At 43.4% G+C, this 24,181-nt stretch overlaps 1 protein-coding gene across 1 annotated transcript in view; it reads right to left on the bottom strand.

Moving 5' to 3' along the window:
• plxna2 (plexin A2) overlaps positions 1-24,181 on the bottom strand; it is a 164,462-nt gene that overhangs the window by 37,299 nt on the left and 102,982 nt on the right. The window contains exons 8-17 of the mRNA XM_041050953.1: positions 22,020-22,116; positions 19,824-19,938; positions 18,428-18,628; positions 17,678-17,774; positions 17,183-17,382; positions 10,240-10,391; positions 7,343-7,460; positions 5,416-5,552; positions 3,651-3,818; positions 2,072-2,165 (exon numbers count right to left, since the gene is read on the bottom strand). Of these exons, the coding sequence (XP_040906887.1) occupies positions 2,072-2,165; positions 3,651-3,818; positions 5,416-5,552; positions 7,343-7,460; positions 10,240-10,391; positions 17,183-17,382; positions 17,678-17,774; positions 18,428-18,628; positions 19,824-19,938; positions 22,020-22,116 (1,379 nt within the window). The remainder of the gene's footprint in view (positions 1-2,071; positions 2,166-3,650; positions 3,819-5,415; positions 5,553-7,342; positions 7,461-10,239; positions 10,392-17,182; positions 17,383-17,677; positions 17,775-18,427; positions 18,629-19,823; positions 19,939-22,019; positions 22,117-24,181) is intronic.

Genomic DNA, 24,181 nt, shown 5'->3' with positions numbered 1-24,181 from the left:
TGGTTTCTTTGTGAATCCGTGCAGGTGACACAAGGGAGGGAAAGAAGAGGAGCAATTTAGTGGGAGACAGGTGATCATTTGAAGGCTGGCTGACAGACAGCAGCTCTTATTGCTATAGGCTGCTCTGCTGTTTGCCTTCCTCCAGTGACAAAAGGGGAAAGGGGTAGAGTCGGGAGATGGGATGAAGGATGAGTAATTGTAACCTTAGCATTTAACAGAAATTCATTCTCTGTGGCTGTGAGGGCAATCGAGACAGTGACATAGGCTTCTTTTGCAAGGCGCTAGGTGGGGAGTTATAAGACGAGGCTGGGTGGAGACGAACAACTCTCTTTCAAAGATGCAGAAACTGACAAATCAGACAGCACGGCACCCACACGCGAGTCAAATCCCATTTTGCCAGGTCTGCAGGATTCTCTCACTGCTCAAATGTGTTTTCTTTTCTCTAAACATAAAACAGCATCAGAGACCTGTCTTTTACTTGTAATTATGAGGCTTTCATAACTCACAAAGGTCTTTTAGGGAAACAGTGTCCTTACATGGGGAAACACTGAAGCACAAAAAGCCCAGGGCAGAGTTATATATCTTAAGTAGAGGAACGTTCACTAAGCAAGTCAGACCCTTTAGGCCAGTTTTAGACTCGTAATGTCAGAGACAGGAAGTTTACTGCAGAGGTGGAGGAAGCATGTTGGGGCAAATCTTTGTCCTGGAGCTTTTACCATTTATTAGAGCAGCAGGGCACAGCTGGAGGTCGGGAACCTCACATGGGACCACGAGATAAATGTAACGGGTCACAGGATGATTACCACGGTTAAAATTAAGAAAATCTGAATTCTGCTGTGCAAAATTCTGCATATTTTTAGACTTTTTGCTAACCTTTTTTTTATTATTATACTATACTATAATGTAGTTATAAGCAGAGATAAGGGTTTAGTAATGTATTTGTCAACAAATTCAAATACTCCTGTGAAGCATCCACAACTGAATGCTGGCATACAAACAGATATTTAGTGATGATATAATTTAACACAGTTGTAATTACAGTTTATGTCTTTATTGGAGAAAAGCAATTGCTGACAAATACTGTTACATTAATAAACATTTAAAATGTATAATCATGGAAAATCTCAATCCAAAAGGTTGTGAACTATTTTATTGGAGCATGTTTTGTGTTGTGTAAGCACACTGTGTGTGTGTGTGTGAAAGCAGAATGTGTATACGATAGACAGAACTGGGCACAGAGCACTATTGTTTTTCCACTGATTCCTCTCACTTGCTATCCTTCCCACTCCCCTTTAGTCCATTCATATGCCCTCCCCACCTTTCCCCAGACCACGGAGAGCAAATCCCATCTTCTTAATTAAACAAGGACCCCCAGGACAGGGGCTCAGAAGCAATTTGTAACGATTTCCCGCAGCCAAGACTTTGATTATACAAGGGCTCTTTATGCTGACCAAAGACTTCTGACCGCAGTTAATCTTCCATTGAAAGCCATTAGGAGCCTCCTTGCCCCCGATCAAGCACACCTCTGACATCCCCCCCCCCCCCCCCCACTGACCTGCCCACAGCCCTCTCCACACTCCACTGTCCGCCCTCCAGCTCCATTACTGCAAAAGTACATCCATAGTTTGAAAATCTTATTTGTTCTGAAACAAGTGAAAAATGCGGTTCAGGACGACTGGTGTGGAAGGAAAAGAACAACAGGGTTTAGCAGGTGGGGGCTGGGATGGGGAGCGGAGATTTAGCCTGAAGAAACTTTAGAGTAAACTCTTAATTTAATACTGCGCTAGACCACTGCCAGATGCATTATTCAGATGCTAGTTGGAGCGCTTGAGATGACTGGGTTCAAGCAGAAGTTAGGGAAGCATAGAGAGCTGGAGGGGCTGGTAGCAGAGATAGCACTCACTAAAGCAAGCTAAACATCACTTAGCTTGCTTGTATAGCAGAATTTAGCGAGTCAAGCAGGACCTAGTTAGCAGACATTATCCAGCATGTGTAAGTAGTAGATGTACGAGAAGAATTTTCTGGTGCGCATGCAGCACTAGCTCTGTGAAGACAGTATATTGGTTCTTACATCAACAGACTCTCGGCCAGCGTACTTGACTCGGATCCTGGGCTCCTGAACCACATCCAGATTGGTTCCTGTGACCATTAGAGGGGTGTGCCCACTGTAGAAAAAGACAAAGAAAAAAACAGAGTTCATTCCACAGGTTTGATAATTATGTTTGTCAAATCCCATCTCACCGCTTATCATCTTTTTCTTTTTAATTCAAGAGGACAGAAAAAAGGAAGAGAGATAGGATGCAATAGAATCAGAAAGAGAGAAAAAGAGAAAAATGTCCAAAGGCAATTCTAAACTAAACTTTCCAACCCTGATGTACCTCTTCAAAATGTTCACCATCAGTTGAAAATGAATGCATCAAATCAACTCTCATCCTCAGTTTCTTTTGGGAGATAATAGCCTTTGGAGTGGAGGATGATTAGAGATGCTTTTTAACTGACTTCACTGGCTACAATCAGCTGGCGCAGATTTGCGTTTTGAAATAACAAGGCAGCTCAAGCATATAAGGATGCAGTGGTGGTCCTGGGCTTCATAACACAGCAGCACAAACAAAGCACGCAAACAAAGCAGGAGGGAAACTGCTGGATGTGTGGCTCTCCCTGCAGCTGTTTGGGTTGCTGTTGATGTTTGTTGTTTTTCTTGTTGCGCCTGTCATTGTAGCGTGCTGAATAAAGATGCCAGACTGGAATTGTTGCAATAATAAATGGTGGACGGGTATGTGTTATTAAGCAGTGGTTTCTCTACAGTGCTGTGGAGAAAGAGTTATTGTAGATGGACCTTGCACTGTCTATAGGTTCATTAAATGATATACTCAGCGACTGTGGAGATAAGACTTACACACTGACTGCTTTTCCACTCTCTCTGTTTAAACACAGTATCTATCTATCTATCTTGTTTTGATTCCCAGTTTCTGAGAAGACGTGGGTCTTCTCAGAAACTAATACCCAGGTTCTTCTGTCTCCTACATACAAAGAATAGATATAAAAAAAGCAAACAAAGATGGCTAATACGATGTCCTTCCCCAGTTCTTGTCTCCCTTCATTTCCATCCACTTTTCTCTCTGTGCAATCACACTTCTGCCGCAGTGTCCCCTGCACTCCGTCTCTAAGCCCACGCCATCTGCTGCGGACTCACACCTCTGATAGCACATTGTTCTACTAAGCCCCTATTTCATTTTCATCCCTCTCCTCCTTTTAATTAGTGGTGTATGGTGTACGTGTATCTATCTGCCAAAGACGTTCAACAGATGGATCAACACTGCATTTGATAGGAGAATCTCAGTCTCAACAGTGCCCATCCTCTCCAATCTGTAAGCTGTGGCAGTTCTATCAGATCCAGACTAATTGGAAGGGAACTGAACAGTAATTGAAAGTGCAATATTGACTTGTGTCTGCTTATTGCCACTGGCCTGGACAGGCTGGCTTTAAAGCTCTGAATGGTGGTGGTGGGGGCTAAGATCCTTGTTGGGGGGAGGGGGCAGAAGCCAACACGTGTTTGGTGGAGATGTGGATAAAATAATATCTCACATGTACAGTCTGTGGAGTGTATGTGGTGCTGTGTGCTTCCATTAAAACAAGTATTACGACTTTACCTTGCAATGCTCCAGTCTGGTTCAATACGCTGGACAGTAGGGTCTTCTATATACTCGAAGGTAAGGCTCTCCCTGATTTGGGCACGGTCCACGCTCACGCTGATCTGCACCGGGCCGACACCGGACAGAGAAGGGGCAGAGTAGCAAATTATCTCCGTCATGGTCCGTCTACAAGTGAAGCAGAGTGCCAGCATTAATAGAATTATTCAAATCTGCAGAGTAATAGGTGCCTGTGTGAAAAATTACGAGTGCAGAAAGTATTTGCATGTTTTGAAAAGTCAATATACATGATTTATTCATTTACTATATTTTCTGAACATATTACAATGTAGATTCTATTTAGAGCAAAAAAACACCACCTACAATATTAGAATGTAGTATGCATTTTCCAATAAGTGCATGTAAGACATTTGTAATACAGGTGGTCAAGACCCAATGCGCACAGAAGTCTGTGCACACAAGCTAAAACATGAACCAGTCATATGTGTATTTATGCTTTCCTCTCCCTCTCCATGGCTAGTTGTTCTACCTGCCCACCCCCTGAATTTGTCCCAATTCATTAGCAGAGGAAAGCTAGTAGTAGAACAGCCCCCCATCCTCATCTCCCTCCCATGCCAGGAATACAGTGGAGAAACACAAGCCAATAATTAGCCCCATATCTCATTAAAGCTGGCTTGACTCCTCAACCTTACAACATTACAGTCAGACTACTGTGGCAGGGCTTAAAATAGATGCCTACAGGAGTGGAAAGTAGAAGGAGGACGTGTGGGAGAAACTAAGTGAGGGAAAGAGGGATGGTGGAATGAAATGGAAGGAAAGAGTGAGAGACAAGAGGATTAAAAAACAAGGGGGTTAGAACAGATGAACAGATTGATAGAGAGAATGAGAAGGAAGGGGTGGATGAAAAAGAAGACGGATCCATAGGAGCACCGGCTTTTTCTGGAAGCTATTATTACAATGTTTGATGCAGCAGGTCATCAAAACCTTATTAAGATTTACACAAGTTTCTGGCAGAGGGAGAGAGAGAGGATTTCCCCTGGGGGATTTCTCAGTAATATCAAGGGAAAAAATACAAGAAAGCCGTGAAATATAGCAGCTTATTGAATGGGAATAATTCAAGTCATCTTGGGAAGAAGATCTCTTGTTTTTTTTTTTTCCCCCATTTGCTCACAGCATGCCATATATCTAACATTTTCTGGCAGTGATGTATGTAGCAGTTAAAAAAAAGTTAAACACAGAGTCAGGAAATTGTGATACTGTCAGTATATACTGTATATCAAAGGCATACATTTTGTAGGTGTTGCAAAATGCAAATGCAAAAAAAGGATCTAATACATACATACATACATAAGATTTTAGGAACAAGTGCAGATATGACAAAAATACACAACAAGTGGACAATGAAATATACCTGGTGCTTTTCACTTTTTTGTTTTTACACTTTTTTAATCATTTCATTTAGGTGACAATTTTCAACATGAATAGTGAGCAGATTAGTTTCCCTTCATAATAGCCACATTATACTGTATTGTTGAAACTGTAAACTGTGAAATTCAAATTTGTCTTGTATTTGCACTTATTAAATATGAGCATTTCACGTTTCCACCTCATGCTAATGTGCAAATACAATAAAAAAAAAGCCTTTCTCCATGAATAAGCTGTGTTAAACAAAAACCCAATCATTCAGGCTGTTTCAGAAAATTAAACTTTATGGGCTACTAATGACTCTTTTATGGTATAAATGGGTGCAAGATGAAAGTCTCACCCAAAGAACTCGCATGTCTGGTTTCCAAACTGAACGTTGACACTGCTGCCGGCACCAAGATTTTCTCCCATTATGGTTACTTTCGTGCCCCCAGACTCTGGACCTCTGCTAGGGGACAGACCTGTGACTGTGGGAGTCTACAAAACAGAGAGATGCCGAGAAAGAGAGGTTGAACTGTGAGAGCATATTAAAAGGAGAGTGAAGGAGCACAAAGACAGGACAAGAGAAAGAGACCAAAAGGCAGACTAAAAGATGGATATTTTCTAGCGTAAAAGGAGCAGCAGCTCTGTGGTATCTCTTGAAACCTTCACGCATTATTCACATATCCCCAGTAAATTACAGTTATTCACATTGCCAGGCCGATGGCAGTGGAGTGCAGCTCCGATGGGTGAAAAGAGGATAAAACCAGGAGCTCTTACAGTCCCTGAGAGATCCTCCTCCTGTGTGTTGTGCAGTGCTGGGTTCTGTCTGAGTGAAGCATTTTAAAGACAGTCTGAAAATAACTATTGTTTAAAGCGGCAGGCAGGTAGGCCACTGTCACACCGACAGATAGAGAAATACTCAAGCAGACAGCCCATCATACAGAGAAACACACATGCAGCAGTACACACATACAAGGGGCACACACACAGATAAAATCATTTAAAAGCAACTAAATGCACACTCTGTCATTTACACCGCCCCCTTTGCCAACTGCTCCACTGCTGCTGGCTCATAGGGAGAATGTCTTGTTGGGAAAATTGAAGAACGTTTCTGTAATGGTGTATTCTTTTTTTAGGTGGCCTGCAATACAGGGGAATTGCAAGTGGTGCCAATTCTAGGCTCTGTGAAGTATTCTCCGAGGAATTCCACTGCTTCCCAGAGTAGCAGCTGTAACACTAGTGAGAAAAAGTAGCAGAGGGTTTACTACAGAGCCAAGAGCATCGCTCCGACAAACCTCAAAACTGTCAGCTAAGTGTGACTTCCACGATGCAGGCTAAAGCAGGTACCCTGAAAACAACAGTAGTAATTACTGGCTGCTGTTAATTGTTAAGGGAGCACTAATTGTGAAGGTGTGAGAGAGCGTAAATGGGAAAGTAGATTATCTGTTAGCTGCAGGCTGGAAAACGCGTGTGAATGTGCGAGGATGGGAGCAGATAATGTTTACCTGCCGTGTGGAGCGCTGCTTTCCATTTTAGCAAGCTGTTCATCTGTCTTTCTTTCTCTCTTATGACCCTGACCAACCATATTTGGTTGGTCAGGGTATTTGATCTACTATTCTAATTTCCTGCCCTGTAAGGACTATTGCTTACCAAATTTTAATAATACCTAACACAGTGTAAAAGAAGAAAAACACAAATACTTCTAAGAAATCTTAGAATATATTATTATTTTTGCCATAAACTGGATAATGCTTAACTTACATAATGCAGCTCAGCTAGTGAGCTGTACAGAGTACATTGACTTCTAACACTAGGGAACAGCAAAAACACCCGAGCAAAAAAAAAAAAAAAAATATGAGGCTATATTAACTTAACTTCATAATTTTAATTCAATAAAGACAAAGAGCATCCACAACCAGAGACCTGCAGAGATCATTAATGAGAACTCCTTTAAAACACAGTGCTGCTGATGGAAGAATGTTACATCCTAAATAACAAATAAGCATACACAGAGCTGCTTAATTACACTGTTGGTAGGCATGGCAACTCACTTATCATTATTTGCCTCTGGTGCATAAACAATTACTTTGCAAGCAAAGTACAAATGACTTTTAATTGAACGAACTGTATATTCTGATTCACTTTAGTGCAGCTCTTTTGTTTATCTCACATTCGCTACTGTACATTTTATGTGGACTGTAAGTTATATGAGGATGTAGAGCAAAATTGAAAAAGGATAAAAAAGATTTAAAAAAATAAATAAAAAAGCAGAATCACAGTCATACCACAAAGGAGTAGAGTTGTGAGGAGCGAGCCCTGAGTTCTGGTTTGCACTCTCCCACACACAGCTGGACTGGACCAGGTTTACTGTCTGTAGGAGCCGCGTCCATCTCGCACACAATCCTACAAAAGACACAAAATAAATCACCAAAATCACTGTACAAAATAAAGCAGAGCTATTCAAAAAAAACAACTTAAAGCCCAAAAGTTGTCTATATGTTCAAATGCTTTAGTGAAGTTGGGAGAAAGTAGTCGAAACACTTCTGTGCTTGATATCGATTTATCTCCCACTCTAAATGCAATCTTCTTGTGTTGTCTCACTCATTTCATTACGGGACACATTCAGACATCGACCAGGACCCCCACGATGACAGTCTTTAAATGAGACTAGCGCTCCTCCTCCCTTGGCACTCCAACACACCCAACCTGAGTGAAGTAAATTTCCCACCAACAACCAGGCACCCGACGGTGCTGGTGCTGTGCCAGTGAGGTACGTCTAATGTAAATCACACAGCAGGATCAATAGAGCTTTATCATACCGTGTGATCAGGTGTCACCCAGCACTGCAGGTGACTAGATCAAATGACATAATAAAATGAGGAACGTCTATCGATTGGTGGTGCCAGGGAGTAATGAAGTACAAGAAGCAATCACAGTGAGGAAAGAGAGACAGAATGCGTGGTGGAGGCAGATGGCAGGGGCAGGCAGGAGTGGAGCAGATGAAGCAGAGCAGATGTATTGTTTCTCCAGCGCTGATCACCTGAATTACAACAAACGACTCTGGGAGCTTTGTTGGATGAACTATGAGGAAGAGAGTGGCTAAAGGAGGATTTACTCACTGACAGAGCTGATATATTCTTCTCTCTAGCCCTCAGAGAAACAAGAGAGTGACTTGCTCCTCCACCTGAAGGCCTGCTGTACAGGCCGTTTTGTGAAGCAGAATATTTATGGAAATACGCTTGGCTTTCCAAAACCGAACATTAAATTGTATCTTCTCCGTCTCCATCAAGAGGCCCGCTTTTTCCATAAAACCCGAGGGTTTCTTTTAAACTGAATTCTTACTAATGATGAGGACTCAATTTGGCCACTATAAAAATGCTTCAGAATAGTATCAGCCCTCAGAAAAATGTACTTTATGTCTGCTGAAAAACACAAAAGTTGAGACTTTTTCTTCAAAGCAGGAATGGCTTTCACACACTCCTCTGAAGTAGTAACATAAAAGACACATAAATATGTATGCTTTTTTTTTCCCTTTTTTGTCCAATCCAGTCAAGTCCATCATAGGATGCCTGGTGAGTGAATTATGACTCGAAACAAACAGCCACAGTCAGATGGGGACACGCATTTAATGAACCTAGAGCCAATATATGACCCCAAAAGACTCTGAATAAAAGTTCAGCTCAGAACATCATCACGAAGACTCCAACTCCTTCGAAGTTAGACTAAAGAGGTCATAGGTTAGTTTTTTAATTTCGCTCGTTCTATTTTTTTTTACATGCCATATAAATGAATTCCCTAGCTTGTCCTCAATTGGATTAAAGTGCTGTCAGATCAGTGTACTGCTGACAAATTGTCCCCTGGAGCCAAGTGGCACATAGTGAATTTTAATTACAACTACCCAGTAAAGAGCTAGGAACCATAGACATACTGTATGTCATCACCACTATTCATGAGCTATATACTTTTACCACCAAAAGTTGGAACCAGCGTGAGTGAATTATAAAACTAACCACGAAGTAAGCTGCAATTGTGCAAGCACCTGTGTGTGATGCATGTATTGTAACAACACAGTAAGACTGAAAGTGTGTGAGTTACAGCAATGGTGCAGTGCTGAGCTGTTCTCCTTCTAAGGGCAGAAGTAGGTCAAGGAAAGAATTAGGGTTAAAGGCTCCTCTGAGAGCCACGACTGTGATAGCCTGTGTGCGTACGGGGGTGTGCATGTGTGCATGCAAGTGTATGTGTGTCAGCTTTGCCTGTGCTATACATTTAAAACTTCACATTCTTCTCTAACTGAGTGGGGAGAGAAGAATATCACACCAGCTGAGAGTCATATTCCATAATAATATTTCTATAGGGATATTTTTTTTCCCTCATAACATATTGATTTTCCATGGTGTAATTATTTAGTGTATAGAGGCTGCATAATGAGTGTATTTTTGCACTGGTTGTGGTGTAGCACATCTCAAAATGTATTACAGGATTTGTTTTGTTCATGAATAGTGTTTCCACCACCAACAAAGCTCAGTGCCCACAGGCAATCCAACCTAATCCTAATCCAGATATGCTAATATATATTTAGAGTAAATCATGTTTAGTAGTATGTATGTACATCCTTGACTTTCCCTTGAGGGACCTGCATCACCTGAGGAGGTTAAACAACCACAAGGCACTAGGTTTCTTACTCTACCCACATCTGCGTGTCCAGCCACGGGGGAGACGGGCAAGTAGTGAAGCATGGGCCACATTTCATTAGTTCAGGGTGATGGGACAGGATTTAACGTGATGTATGCACAGCATGGGACAATTAGGGAGGTAAACAGAAGTAAACACACACAGCTGTTATGGGATTGTTGTTGACTGGATGAGCTACAGAGCAGAGAGAGAACTAGGCTAGTGTGCTGCGAAGGGGGGGGGGGCAGCCATGTCAGGGCCAGACTGTCTGGACCTGCTCCAGTCCTCATTAAGGCAGAGATGGTGGGGACAGCAGCTTTTGCTCACAATACATATATATTGATCAGAGTTCATTAGCTGTTATACCCCATACATAATGTATCAAAACCCCAGTCTATATGCTCAACATTGAGTGTTTATAACTGATTTGCATTTGTATTATCTTACACTGTAGATCTAGTAATAGTTATAAAATAATAATGATGATGCTTGTCCTGTTTGTGTGACTTACTGTTCAGCGATGATGTAGCCATCCTCTACAGGGGTACACCTTACCCCTGCCACCTGCACATTGCCCACCATGTCTGAAAAGGCCAGACCGAGGTTCGTGCCATGGATGGTCACCCGCGTGCCTCCCTCTGGGGGTCCGGCCACTGGAGTCACCTATAGGGTATAAACAGCCAAAATAAGGGAGAAACTCGTACATGTTTTGTGAAAAAACATTAAAGAACATTTTCCTCTTCAGTTATAGACCTGTCTTATAGAAATCATAAATGCACACAGGTTTCAGTGGATGCTCAAGGGTAAATATGCTCTTTCGGTCCAGGTGGCTGTAAAAGCAATTAAGAGCACTCCCCATGCCTGCATCCGCAGAATGTCAGAACATGCCGTGAGTCATTGTGCCAAGAGTATGCTCTAATCACAGCAGTGGCTAATGGGACATGTTTTGTAGCTTTTTCTGTTCAAATATAGCCTCACATCCATACGCACACAGTCACACGCGAAGAAGACACTTTCAGAAAAGTATTTTTCTTTTACAACTCCGTCCTATAGAACATACAACAGTAAGCTCAACAAACGAAATTTCACAATGAAAACATAAAACACTCTGGGAAGGGTTTACTGCTGTTGCCATGGATGATAAATCTAACAAGGGGCCATATTAATGCTTAGTGCAGACCACCTACTCAGAAAATACAATATGGCTGCCCAGCATGACCTTGGCACAGGGTGGCACACTGCCTTCTGTGCTGCATAACCCTGTTGAGGCTCTGACCTGGCCATCATCCAGCCATTTAAACAAAAGAGGAGAAGAGAAGAAGGCGGAGGAGGAGGAGGAGGAGGAGGAGGAAAACGGAGTGAGAGCAGAGAGAGCAGGAGCGAAAAAAAAGGGAAGGGAGATACAGAAAGACAGAGAGAGTAGACAACACTGTTTGGTGGACAGAGAGATAGAGGAGACTAAAGAAAGAGGAGGGCAAAAGGGAGGAGATGACTGTCACTTTGCTGTGTGTAGCTGCTAGTGCTATGTAAACAATCAATATGCTATTACTGGCCATGCAAGCAGAAGGGATATAACCAACAGTCAGTTGTGCCCGCTTACTGAGCTGCAAAGCGCCATGTGACAGCGACCCTTCGAGAGGTGCTACACACCCTTCCTCCCCTACCCCCGGCACCCACCAGGGCATTGCGGCTTCCCTGTGGGACGCCGACATTGTAATCTAGATTCAGTGGACATTAATTGCTCTGGATGTAAAGTAAGTGTGTCACTGCACTGCCTGAGGGGTCTGAATACATGAATCTTTTAGCACTGCTTGGGCATGCAGGGTATAGAAGGGGGAAAACATAATGGCTAAATATATCCATGTCAGGCATTGGCAGCAGCTATTCGAGTAGACTTAGTGATGGTTACATAAGCAATGCAAGGGCCTGAGAGAGAACAAGACGGGGCGGTGGGGGTGGGGGGGAGATTTGGAGACTATAACAGAGAGAGAGAAGAGAGTATAAAACAGAGAGTAGAGAAAAAAGAAAGGAACTGGAAGAAAGAAGAGAGCTGAGAAAATGGGATGAGCAGCAAAGGAGATGTGGATGCCACTCTGTTCTGTCCTGTCAGCCATGATGGATGAAAGGTGAGGCAGGGATGCTGACAGGACGGCGGTGCTGTATCACAGATGGGCCTGCTAAAAGCGTTGGGAGACCTCCTCCTCCTACACTTGAGGCTGAAATGGAACCCTTCCCACGGTGGACCAAGCACAGGAAGACAGTCTAATCCATGCATGAAACCCATTTGACTGAGCTCCCCATTGGCAGATAGAGCCTTGATTCATCAGTAGATCATAGAAAAACCACCACTTCAAAGGCCCACGCCACCAATGTCTGTGGGCTGGAAGGCGTGAGAGAAGTGCTGCTCTTTGTCTGTATTTCTTACACAAAGGGACTACATCTATAAAGGAGCCTCCTTGTACATGAGGCTCTTGTTTGACTGCCAGTAAACCAGGTCCTAATGACGTTTACAGACCAGAGGGAACCTACTGCAGTCATGTACTGTAGATAATCTTTAGAAGGGGCGGAGTATGTCTTTATATTTCACTGCAACATCCTCCTCTTTGCATCTCTTTTCCGTCTTTTGCTCTCTGTCTTTCATCATCTCGTCTTCCTCAGGCTAGGTGACACATCCTCCTCCTCTGAGCACCAGCTTGCTTGTTTGTCTTCCCATGCAGACTTTCAGAGGGAAGAGGAAGAGGAAGCCTCATTGGACATGCACGCACACCCTGCCGCCCTTACTCCCCCGTTCCCACCCAGTGCTGCCATGCCATGCTCCCTGTGTAATCCTTTTAGGAGCAGTGCTGCTGCCTGCCTGCATTGTCACACTGTCAATAGAGGGTAATTTCCAGCAAACAGCCAGTCAGCTTGCACGTTGCACTCTCTGCTCCCACTCTTGGACTCTCTCTAGCATAATCTATCTCTCTCCAGCTCAGGGGATCAAAGTATTGGCCATTTACCACCACATTTTCCTTAGACATTCTGCGGGATTTGGCAACAACCATAGAAAGACTAAAGAGGGGTGGCATGACCTAAATTGAGAAGAGAAGCATTCTAATCCACGAGACAGAAACTTCGGGAAAAGAAAGGGTTTCTTTTGAGAAGATAATCTGCTAGTCTGAAGAAAAGAAAAACTGTGGCGACAGAGAGAAATGGCCGTCAATGTGAGCAGCCTGGGGATGTCTGTCAGCGTGGTGTTGACTTATTCAGCTGAAGTAATGGTGGGGAAAGTAGTGCTGATGCAGCCGAGGCTAAACTCAGTACATACAGCAGAGAGCAATACACTGCCCCAGCTGCCTTCAGGCTATGCAAGCCTAGCATGTCACTGTAACTACAGTAGCTGACCGAGCTGAATGGCATTCTCCGAGACAATTCAGCGATAATAATGTTTAATCACCCCATCTACTGTTAAAATATACACTATCAGCATTTTTACTGTACATTCTTTATCCTCAACCTTTAATATAAACATTTATTACGACTGGATTTTATTATCTGGACACTCTAAAGAGATTCTCCCAGAATCACACCACACAACAGCTGATGTATTTCCACTCTTGCCATAAATGGATATTTTTCTTTTGAAATTAAATAGCCCTTGATACAATTTAGGGGCTTGCAGCTAATCTCTTTGTCTTTGGACTCTGCTCAGACTAATTCGAGCATGTCACATTTAATTGTGAGGAGCATTTAATGAGCTTGATAAAACCCTACTGATCATTTGTTCCCGAACAAACTACGTCCTAAATACTTTATGGAGTCTTAAATGTCTTGTAGTGAGCCGAGAGATATGGGTCGTGATGGAAAGGAGTTTTTAGTGCTTAAAAAACAAGAGACACAATTATGTGTTAAGGGGTGTATCAGAGGATGACTGAGTCCTCCTCACTGAGCACTAAAGCTTTGGTACACGTGTGTGGGTTATTGAAAGAATTACACTACATGTTGCTCGGCTGAAGATTCACTTTACTATGGGACATTTTACTCTTGCCTCTACTGGTTGGTTTAATGAAGGGTAGCACACATAGTGCACAGCAGCTCTCTCAGGGCTACAGCAGTGAGGAGAGTTCAGCTGTACTATGATACTGACTGACACGCCCACCATCCCTGTGGCGTTCAAATATCAACAATACGTTCAGATACACTGTGTGAGGGAGAGAGAGAGAGAGAAAGAAAGAGAGGAATCCTACATTTTTTTCTTTCCTAAGGCAACAGCTAGATCTTTACATAGGCTGTCACTGGGAGGCAGGGAAGTCTCTTTGCTATCCTGTAAACTCATGCACAAGCCACGGCCAAAGCCTATTGAGGAGATGCCTTTCATATGCCCATCCAACTCCCAGCTTCATTTGATGTCGTTCCCTCTGCTGTTAGCAGGGGCTTACATCTTTTCAATATTAATGGGCCATGGTGGGAGGCACCATGGCACTTAATAGAAACATTAATTATTCAAAAGGCCTATCTTTTGGTAGGCACAACTACTAATGTGCTAGTATGTATACAAATCAACTCATGATGGGGGCTTTGGTGCATACAATCAAAACCAAATTTATTTATAAATTCAGCCCACCAGGGGGATGTCTGCTTCTTAAAGAAACTGTAATCACGGAGAGACGAAGGGGGTAGGGAGCGCACCACAGACGAATACAGACTTAACCGGCAATGAAGAGGAGAAATATTGGTGTGTCTGTGTGTATCTGAAGTACGTGCTCATGTGAAGCGTCTAAATTAATGCAGAGTTGGTTTTGCCACCTACAGCTGTAAATAGACCTGAGTTCAGACAGCCCACAGGGGCTCCATTCCCCATCCCCCCCCATCCCCCCCCCCCCCCCCCCGTTTTGCTCTTCCCACCTTTTCATGGCTCAGTTCCTCTGCTCTGTCCTTTGTTCTCTCCATCACTTACCTCACTCATACCCTCCACACTCTCCATTTTTTCTACATTTCCCAGAATGCATTTTACAGCTCCCCTACATTAACTTGTTGCATCTATCTGTGGCTTCTACACTGTATGTAGAACTAAAGAGAAAACCTCTACCTCAGAATACAAGGTCATGCAGCTGCTGTAGGTGGACAAGTTGGTATACTTTTGTTTTGATTTGATTTCTGATTTCTTCTTTCCGATTTTCTCTGTATGTATTTGAAACAGGTAAAATGTTCACTGGTATTGCAGCTTTTCTGGAAATATTTTGAGGTGATATCTTGCCAGCTGAAACAAGCCAGGAATTATAATCAGTAAACCACTGGACAACAGATGGATGCAATAACTCAAGATATAGTGCACATGCACTGCAACTGTAAGTTTCTTTGCATTGTTTATTTAATACTCCTGCTTTGTGTTTGGGCCAAAGCGCCTGCCTCTCTGATGAAAATGAGCAATTTTCTAATTTTGTGAGATATTAAATGTGAACCTTGGCCTTTTGTCATATGAAACATTTAATCAACTCCCAGCATCTCCAAATACTCTCTGCACAATGTTGAAGTTTAAGCCTTTTTTCTGAATGCCTCCCTGTAAATCCTCCTGTGTTATTTATTTTATTTTTTGCCCCTTAATGTTTATAGAGTGGCAGATGAAGGTCTGGGCTGGCGGTGGCCTTGGCGATCACATACTGTGATCATAACACTAATAAAAACAGGGAGGGGAATGAGGTATGTCCCACTGGATGGCAATGAGCATGTGCCATAAAATGACAAATTGAAAGCATAATGGAGTTACACGAGAGAGTAACTTAATTCACCCGGATGAGTCAGAGATAGCGATATACAGAAGCGCACAAGGAGGAAAGAGGAGCAAGGGCAGAAGACAGACAGAAAGAGACAGACGGACAGAAACAGATAGGAAGAGGCAGACTTAAAAGGAAGTAAGGATGGCCTTCTTCTTCATCCTGCCTCTCTTTTTCTGGCTTATCTGCATACAGTATAGCAAATCAATTAACAAAGTTGTTAACTTCACTTTTTAATTGGCTGGAGTTAGATGTGAGAATGTGGTGGAGGAATAAGAAGCCAAATGAATCGATGCGGAGGTAGACGGGTCTGGTGGGTTAGCCACAATGCACTGGTGCGTTACCAAGCCTAATTAAATACTGTGTCCTCGTGGCCTGACTCCCCTGTGACAGCAAACCCACCAGGCGGGATAACACTGTGGCCTTAACAAGTAAAGGCCTACTTATGGGAAAACAAATAAACACTTCCAGGTCATGACCCTGGCGTTGCTGAGGTGGAGGACGCCCAGCTATTGGGCGGGGTGGTTGCAATGCCTGGTAAGGCTCAGAGAGCGGGAGAAAGGAGAAATGAGACACTGCACATAGCCTACACCTCCTTGTTGTCTTGATGAACAGCGAGATATTAAAAAGACCTGGCTAGCTACAATAGATATAGCTGCTCACTTATTCTAAGTGGTTGTTTTTCTTTTGTTTGTGAAGTTATTTTATATGGTTCCCTTTTCAGCATTTGTTGATGCCAAAGTAACTTTTCCTTTGCTGGAATAACCTTGTGAGAAGACAAAACACATTAAAATCTATGAGCAGGCATCTGTGCATATTGCACCCCGCCACAAAGAGAAGGCAGATGTCAAAGAGACAGGCCTTTAAAACTGCATATCTCTGTGCCTTGTGTTTGTGTACGTGCGTGTGAGCGTATGTCGGGGCCCCTTGCCCTTGGATGAGCCCTGAAGGTGAAAAGAACTCACATGAATATGCACCTGTGAGCCTAACACATACGGCCATACAGGTACATACACAATCATACACATACACACTGTGGAGCATACCTTTTTCCCTTAAGCAAAAAAAAAAAAAACACATTGTCCCTCAATTAGAGAAAGAGATAAAAAAAAAAGACAGAAGACACACATAGAAACTGAACATTTACAGATCTGCATGCATTAGGTGGGGCCAGCACCCCGGGGAGCTTCTTTAAAGCTCATTCTCATTCTCCCTGGGTCCAGAGGAAAACAGAGCAGTGTAGCATAGCTGCTTCTCATGCAATACCTCTCGATGCAAATCAGACATTTCATTGTCAAGAGCCCTCCCTGTCTCTTAAGAACTGTGCTGTTACCAGTACAACTTCTCTATAAATGTTTCAAAAAACTAAGCATGGCAGGATCAAGTGTAATCTGGGTTTACTCTGCTGTGCTGGTTGTGACGTGCTTTAGAGAATACAAAGGAGGTCTTTAACAATGAAACAGAACTGCCACTGTTACCAATGACGATATCTTATTAAGAAGTTACAAGCTGTTAGAGCTGTTAACTTTTGAATTGTTAATATAGTCCTACAGATTAGTGTCAGCTGAGCGCCCCACGATCCTCGATGAAGAACCAGCACCAATGCAGCAAGGCAGACGATTAGCGCACATTGATTGGAGCTAGATATGTGTGGGCAGGCAGGAAGGAAGGAAGGACAGGCAGAGGATTATGGGAACTGACCTCAGTGATGCGTGGGTTGGTGCACTTGACATTCTTGCTGGACAGATTCAGCCAGCGGGTGGTGTAAGGGCTGATGGGAGGGCAGTGGTGCCGCAGGGTACACCTTCCCTCCCCGCTGCACCAGCCACACTGGAACTTCCTCTCTGCCTTCAGACACATGCCGCAGCTGTCTCGCTGGGCTGCACACTTGTACAGGTGCACTGTGGGAATACAGGACGTGATGGGGATATACAGTGAACACACAACAATTGAAAACCCTACCCAAGTATTTGGAGAGTATTTTTATTTAAGGAAAACAGATTGTAGGTCGGCAGTGAGTGAAATATCCCCTCAGGCTACCTCTTCTTTTTTAATCTCCAATAACACATATTTTACATTACACCTGTGATTAACATGCCATTTGAATATATGACAAGACTATTTAAGACAATTTCCATTTGTTCCTCTTCATCTTGTTTGCCAGCGCATGTTGTCAGCAGCATCTCTTGTTCTTACCTTGGATATTCTCCGGGTTATCAATAATGAAGTTGCCGTTCCACACCACTGAGAAATCCACAGGCAGCTCACTAATTTTCATTCCCTCGTACAGATACTGGAGGCCATGGATGGGGGAGAGAGAGGGGAAGAGGTAGAGAGATGGAGGTGAGGGTGGAAAAGAGACCAAAAGAGAGGAAGATTTCAGTGGGAGGTTTGGGGATTTTAATCCCCATGAGTCGTTGTAGATGCAGCACTGTTTCCTTCCAATGTTACTCCAAACTTACATCATCTCATCATCAGAGAGCTGACAAAGTGAGAAACCAGAAGAAACAGGGACAGCTGGGCAGAAGCTCGAGCTTTTCTCTCGGCCTCCAGAGATGCTGTCCCTAACTGCTTCCTGTGCCCTTAATTCTAGCCTGACTTGCATTGTGCAGGTGTGTGACTGTGACTGTACGTGTGTGTGTGAGAAAGCAAGTAAAATGTGTATGTATGTGTGTGTGTGTGTGATTGACTGGAGGGCAGAGCCATGCTGCATCCTTCTCCAGAGTTATTACATAGGCTGAATCTACTGTGTCTCCACTGATTAAACGACACACGTACGTACACAAACTCAAACACTTGTTTCCTTTTTCTTTGTGTATACTGAATGTACAATGTGTAGTCAAATAAATAATGAATAAAATAAAAAATTCACACACATACACACAAAAACAAATCATGCATCACCAATTAGACCTAATCTGGTACAATCTGGCCCACCAAACCCACCGAGCTGTTCTGGCACTGCACGCTGGAGCTATTGAAGCGGAGGGCAGTGACTCTGTGGCTGACCCCCTGGATGTGGAGGACACACTCATAGCCCCGCTGGCCAGATTGAGGCTGTGGCAGGTTTCTGGCCTTCAGGGTGATAGGCTTCACCTCTCCTGCTGGGATCAGAATCTCCTCAGAGCGCACCAGCTGGGGACAGTCCTAGAGGAAGCAGGAACAGGGCAGAGAGCACACATCAGTGCCAACAAATCTGACAAATAAACACTGTGCTTTTTCACAGTTTAGATCACTAGCAAGACAAGAGGAACCATAGTTCCACAAGAGAGCGATGAATAAGAATGAGAATAAGAAAAGTGAAGCAATGTAAGTGCAGTTGAAATGTAAATTCATCTTTAGTTGGAATTTTAAAGTGACTCCTGTGACCTTGGAAAGCTCTGAGCTGACATCTGAGCGTTGAACAACTCATTATCAAAAGTGGAATTTCTAAACTGCTCACATGGCGAAGACTGAGAATGATTAAAAAAGTGCTCAGTGGTTTACAGACCCAGGAAGCAATTTAGAGGGCAATTCTGTGGGCAATTTAATGTGAAAGCAACATTTGCATCAAGAAAACTATTACAGCAGCATCACACACTGAAGTGTTTGCCTTAGTGGCCTTTTACATCCATAAGTCTTGAGTCCTGTCAGATGAGAGATGTAAGGGTCACCCCATAAAGACCTCTATTCTAATACAGCTTTATCTTGAGGATCATCTTATTGAAACAGCTGCTACTGGTGCTTATTGTCAGGGATAGGCATTAAAGTAATTGAATTATGAAGTTGTATCAGTTCCATTGCAAATACGTAAATATGAACTGAAAAACTGCAAGAGTGGTAAAGTCTGAGGATTCTTTATTACAAATAAATTGGATTAGAGGCAAAGAAAAACACAATCAGAATACCCCAGAACTATATGTGTGTACAGCCAGAGACACACAGGCATATTTCAAACAGTTTGTATCTACTGCACATGACTGACTCGGTCAGAGTGATCCTGTGTCATTGTTAAGACACACTAAGCTCAATAACTCCAAAGATAATAGACTGTTAATTGCTACTGCAGAGAACAAGAGCTCCGAATGAGAAACGCCAATTCGGAAATAGAAGAGCTTAGATGGCTGTCTTTCTGAAGACATGCCCTGAGGCTGACACAGAGCAGGAGCACAGAGCAGGATGCAGGCAGAAGCAAAGCGAGAGAGGGAAAGAGCAGGAGAGAGAGAGAGAGAGAGAGAGAGAGAGAGAGAGAGGGAGTCAGAGGGGAAGAGAGAGGAAAAGATGGGAAAGAAAGGGAAAGTTGTGCTAGCAAGCTTGCTTATAGGCATGTGTGTGTTTTTGTGCATGGGTGTGTTCCACCAACCTCAGAAGTGTTGACTCGTCCCTCCTGGAAGGAACAGCTGGAGGGGTCATGGGTACACAAGTTGCGGTACTTGCACCAATGGCAGCGGAAGGCACTGTTCACACATGACAGGCACCTGCATGGACACGCGCACACACACACACACACACAAACACATGCAGAGGGAGAGTCAGGAAAAAGCGACGCAGTCAAGGAGGAGCAGCGAGTTTGCCAAAGTGGGGGAAGTGCCACAGAGGAAATGAGTTCAGATCCCAAGTGGGCACCTGCTGTTGTTGTGCCCTTGTACTTGGCACAGTACCTAATAGCTGCTGGGCCAAGTTCTCCCTGCATATATTTTGTAGTGCCATATATTAATACTGTGTGTCATGTGTGAACGGGAGGTGGCATATTAGCCTTCATAACCAGAATCAGATGGAGAAAGAGAGCGAGAGACGGAGCGGAGGAATGTTGAGTAATGAGGACAAATAAGACATTGGCGCAGCTTGATCCTGCAATTACCATTAGCCCCGCATTGTTGGAGTGTCACTGTAATTACAAGCTGTTAGGTGTGTGTGTGTTTGTGTGTGAGCATTTTTGCATGCACAACATGTAAGTGTGTGTGTTTCTGTGCATGTGTCACCACCGGGGTACACACTGTGCTGATCCTTCACTAAAGTTAAAGTATCAATACCAGAGTGCAAACATTTTTACCTAAAATCTGTACTGTTTTACTCGAGTAAAAATGATTAAGTATTACTAACAAAATTCACTTACAAAAAGAAGCCATTATGCAGCAGACTCTAAAAAGCACAGTGTTTTCCTTGAAATGTATGAAGCAGTATAAAAATACTTGAGAAAAGGTCAGGACCCTCAGAATTGTCCAGTACTTGAGTAAATATTCTTTCTAACACTGTGTACGGGTTACACGGATGAATGGATGGAGAGATGAGTAAATGAAAGGACGGTCAAGAAAACAGGAAAAAGCGATAACCTGATGATAAAGACATAATGCTCTCTGTATGTCTCCATACCGAAGACAATGTACCCTTTTAATTGACTGTGCTACGCGACGTATTCATGAACATTTGTTAGGAGAGTGCGCTGCAGTCTCACTCTGCTCTCCCTCTCTCCTTCTCACTCCGGATTAAGGTTGTGTTATTCATACTTGCTTATTGTGAAATATTCATCGGTGCAAAAGCATGGGAGGGGTCTCTGGCAAGCACACTAATTCAGAATAGGGATGATTCACCTTCAGGCAAATAGTGTGTACAGTATGTGTGTGAGAGGGAGAGTGAGAGAGAGCACGAGTTGGCATCAGAGTGTGCGAGGGAGAGCGTATGCCCTTTTCAAGTGTATGCAACCTTCTTTGTGCGGTTGAGAGTGTGTGTGTGTGTGTGTGTGTGAGGCTGCATGTGCAAGTATGTTTGTCATTGCTGATTAACTGAGCTGATGTGAGAGCCGGTAATTGCTTTCTGTGCTACTCAGACAGGGTTTTCAGGCGGCAGACAGCAATATGAAGCTATAGGGCAGTGTGTACTTGTGTGTACGTATGTGCTGATATGTTTATTTGTGTGTGTGAGAGGGAGATAGATGCAGAGTAACATCGCCTTCTTTTATCTGGAAAAGGAGGCAATGGCTATGGCTAACATTTTGTTTTAATATCCAAGGGATAGTGAAAGGATAATATGACATGCAACGATTCCCGCACCCCGGCTGGCGTCACTGCTGTGATACTGTCCTTATTCAGTGATACTCCCAAATCAGCAAGGCCTTTGGATCTCACACAAACAGAATCTGCCACACTGGAATGAAGCGAGCAATAGCAAAGACACCGCCGACACTGAGATCTCCAATCCAGGGATTCAGTTCAACATCACTCAATCAGGGACAGACGTGGCATGAAAACGAGCATGAAATCCCTACTGAAGACCTGTTAGCCCAGAAAGCAGTGTATTTTGTACCGCAGGATGTTTGAGAAGAAGGCTTCATTAACGCAGCAGCGCGGAAACTTCCTGCCACGGTGCTCAGGGAGCAGCTAGCGATCAGATTACATTAGTCTTTACAGGGGATATTTTTAGGGGACTCGGGCCGGCTAAGGTTAAGGACAAATTGTAACTAATTCCCGGAGCATTGATCCAGTGGTTTTGGGCAGCAGGTCTGGGGCTTTGTTTTTGTAAATGAAAAGAGAATGAATGGAACTCAGAGAGAGATACTCACAGTTGGTGGACGCTGCAGTTGTAAAACTTGACCTCTGTGCTGATAAGCATCTGACCAGTCTCCTTAGAATTGAGTCGCAGCTCAACACCGGACCAATCTGCAACAGAAGAGACATTTATTTTACACTCGTCTTCTATTACAGAACAGTCCGTTTCTCCTCACATTATTTTGCATAGCTGTGAACAGCAACCATAATCAAATCTTATGCTTATTAGTTTTCTCGGTATGTTTAAATTCAGCATTGATATGAGCTGTTGATGTCGGTAAGATATCTAGAAATGTAGCCTTTATTGCACAGTATTGTATACACGCAAAACAAATTAAAAGCAACACTGCTTGTGAAAATATGTGTAAACAAAATTAGCAATTTTCAGTCACACAGAGAATGATTTAATCTGATCAAATTTTATTTTCCTGCATTTTGCCGAACAGAGATCTGGCTGTGCTTCTGTTCTCTGTGAAAACAGCCTCTTATCTCTCCCCATGAGAATACAGACTCCATAAATATGTGCGCGTGTGTGTGTGTGTGTGTTTGTAAATGTGTATGTGCAGAGCAGCCTGAATTTCAGATGACATTCAGTGTGTAGGAGGCTTGAATGACCCTCCGTGCCCCGTTCTCTCTACAGCACCTGTTGGGAATCAGGCTCTGTTTCACAGAAGTCTGTATCGCAGGCTCATCGCTGACTTCTATTGCTGCACATTTGTCTCGCAGGATCTGGCAAACAAAGTGGTACAGAGTTCCTGTCCACACAAAACCTCCTCTAGGATATATTTTTTTCCTTAGCGGAAAAGAGTGTCAGCTGTTTTCTTAAATTTAATGCTCATTGTCAGTCCAGCGTCACAGTTTTATCCTAACCTCTCTTCCCTCTGTTCCTTTGCTCTTGTTTTAATTCCCCCTCTCTCCTTTATTTCCCCTTCTTCTTCACCTTTAATCTCATTTCCTCCTCTCCCCTCTTCTCCTCTCCTCAGGTCGTTGCCGCTGCACGATCAATGTTGATGTGCAACAGATAGAAAGGCTTGCTAGGGGACAGAAGATGGAGGAGGATAGCAGCGAGGTCAGGAGGAAGTGGCCTCAGGAGAATGAATGTGGAGTAAAAATGGAGGTTTAAACATCTGGGAGAGTCAACGAAAGAGGATGGAGGAACGAGGAAGGTGGTCAAAAGGGGAGGAGGCAGGGGGAGATGGAGAAAGAGGAGCTGTAGGATGGATGGGTAGCTAGATGGATGGAGGAAGGGCTTACAGGGGTAGTGGCTGACATTTACCTGGGGGAGAACATTCATATTAGTGCCTGATGCACCGGGCCCCATGGGAGCTCTGGGCAAACAGGGCTGTCATTTACTCACAGGGAGGAGGATTACCAAACCCCCAAAACACACAGTGATTTCCACACACGGCACATTATATATTATTCAGGCTGTTTGCTTTTGTCACCCTGCAGCCATCTTAGCTTGCAAACAACAGGTATTTATTGTCAAACAACAGGTGATAGTATTCATAATGATATATATGTTTGCAAATAAATGAATGCGAGTCACTGTGGTATATTTATGGAAATACGCTGGAGGAATGTTTGAAAGGTCATGAGATTTCTATGAATACTGTCCTTGAGGTGATTAGCATAGCTTTATTCCTGAGCCTGAACATTGTTTTAGGCAGTGTTTCTATATGTTCTACTCAACTACAAATTTATTATAGATTTTATGAGCTAAGATAAATATGGCTTATTGGACATTTTGACCTCTGCTGAAATAAAATTAATTACTATTGTTGATGATAATCTTTCTTTTTTTTGGTAGTTTTTATCAGATAGCACTTTCTCAAACGGCAGACCACCTTCCTGTGCCTTGGCTATGCAAAGACACTAATCCACCACATCAACTTCCCTGCTGCCCCTTCAGTCAAATCGTCCCCCAGCTGAATCAACCTGCGTGTTAGACCGTCGCCTGTTAGCCCAATATCAGGGCAGTAATGTGGTGATCTGTATCTAAGCCACAGGCCAGGGGACCTCAATCTGATCCTCCATCAGCTCTAATGGGGCCTGGCCTTGTGTGTAGCACACTTCACAGCCAAACAACTGATCCTGGATCAGTGGGAGTTTGTTACGTAGATGGTGGCTGCTTAAATTAGAAGTGCCGAATCAATAAAGATGTTTTAGAGTGTGC

The sequence above is a fragment of the Toxotes jaculatrix genome, chromosome 2 (genome assembly GCF_017976425.1).
Source record: "Toxotes jaculatrix isolate fToxJac2 chromosome 2, fToxJac2.pri, whole genome shotgun sequence".
Lineage (NCBI taxonomy): Eukaryota > Metazoa > Chordata > Actinopteri > Toxotidae > Toxotes > Toxotes jaculatrix.
The sequence above is the reverse complement of the archived record's forward strand: the minus strand, read 5'-3'. Positions and strand labels throughout refer to the sequence as shown.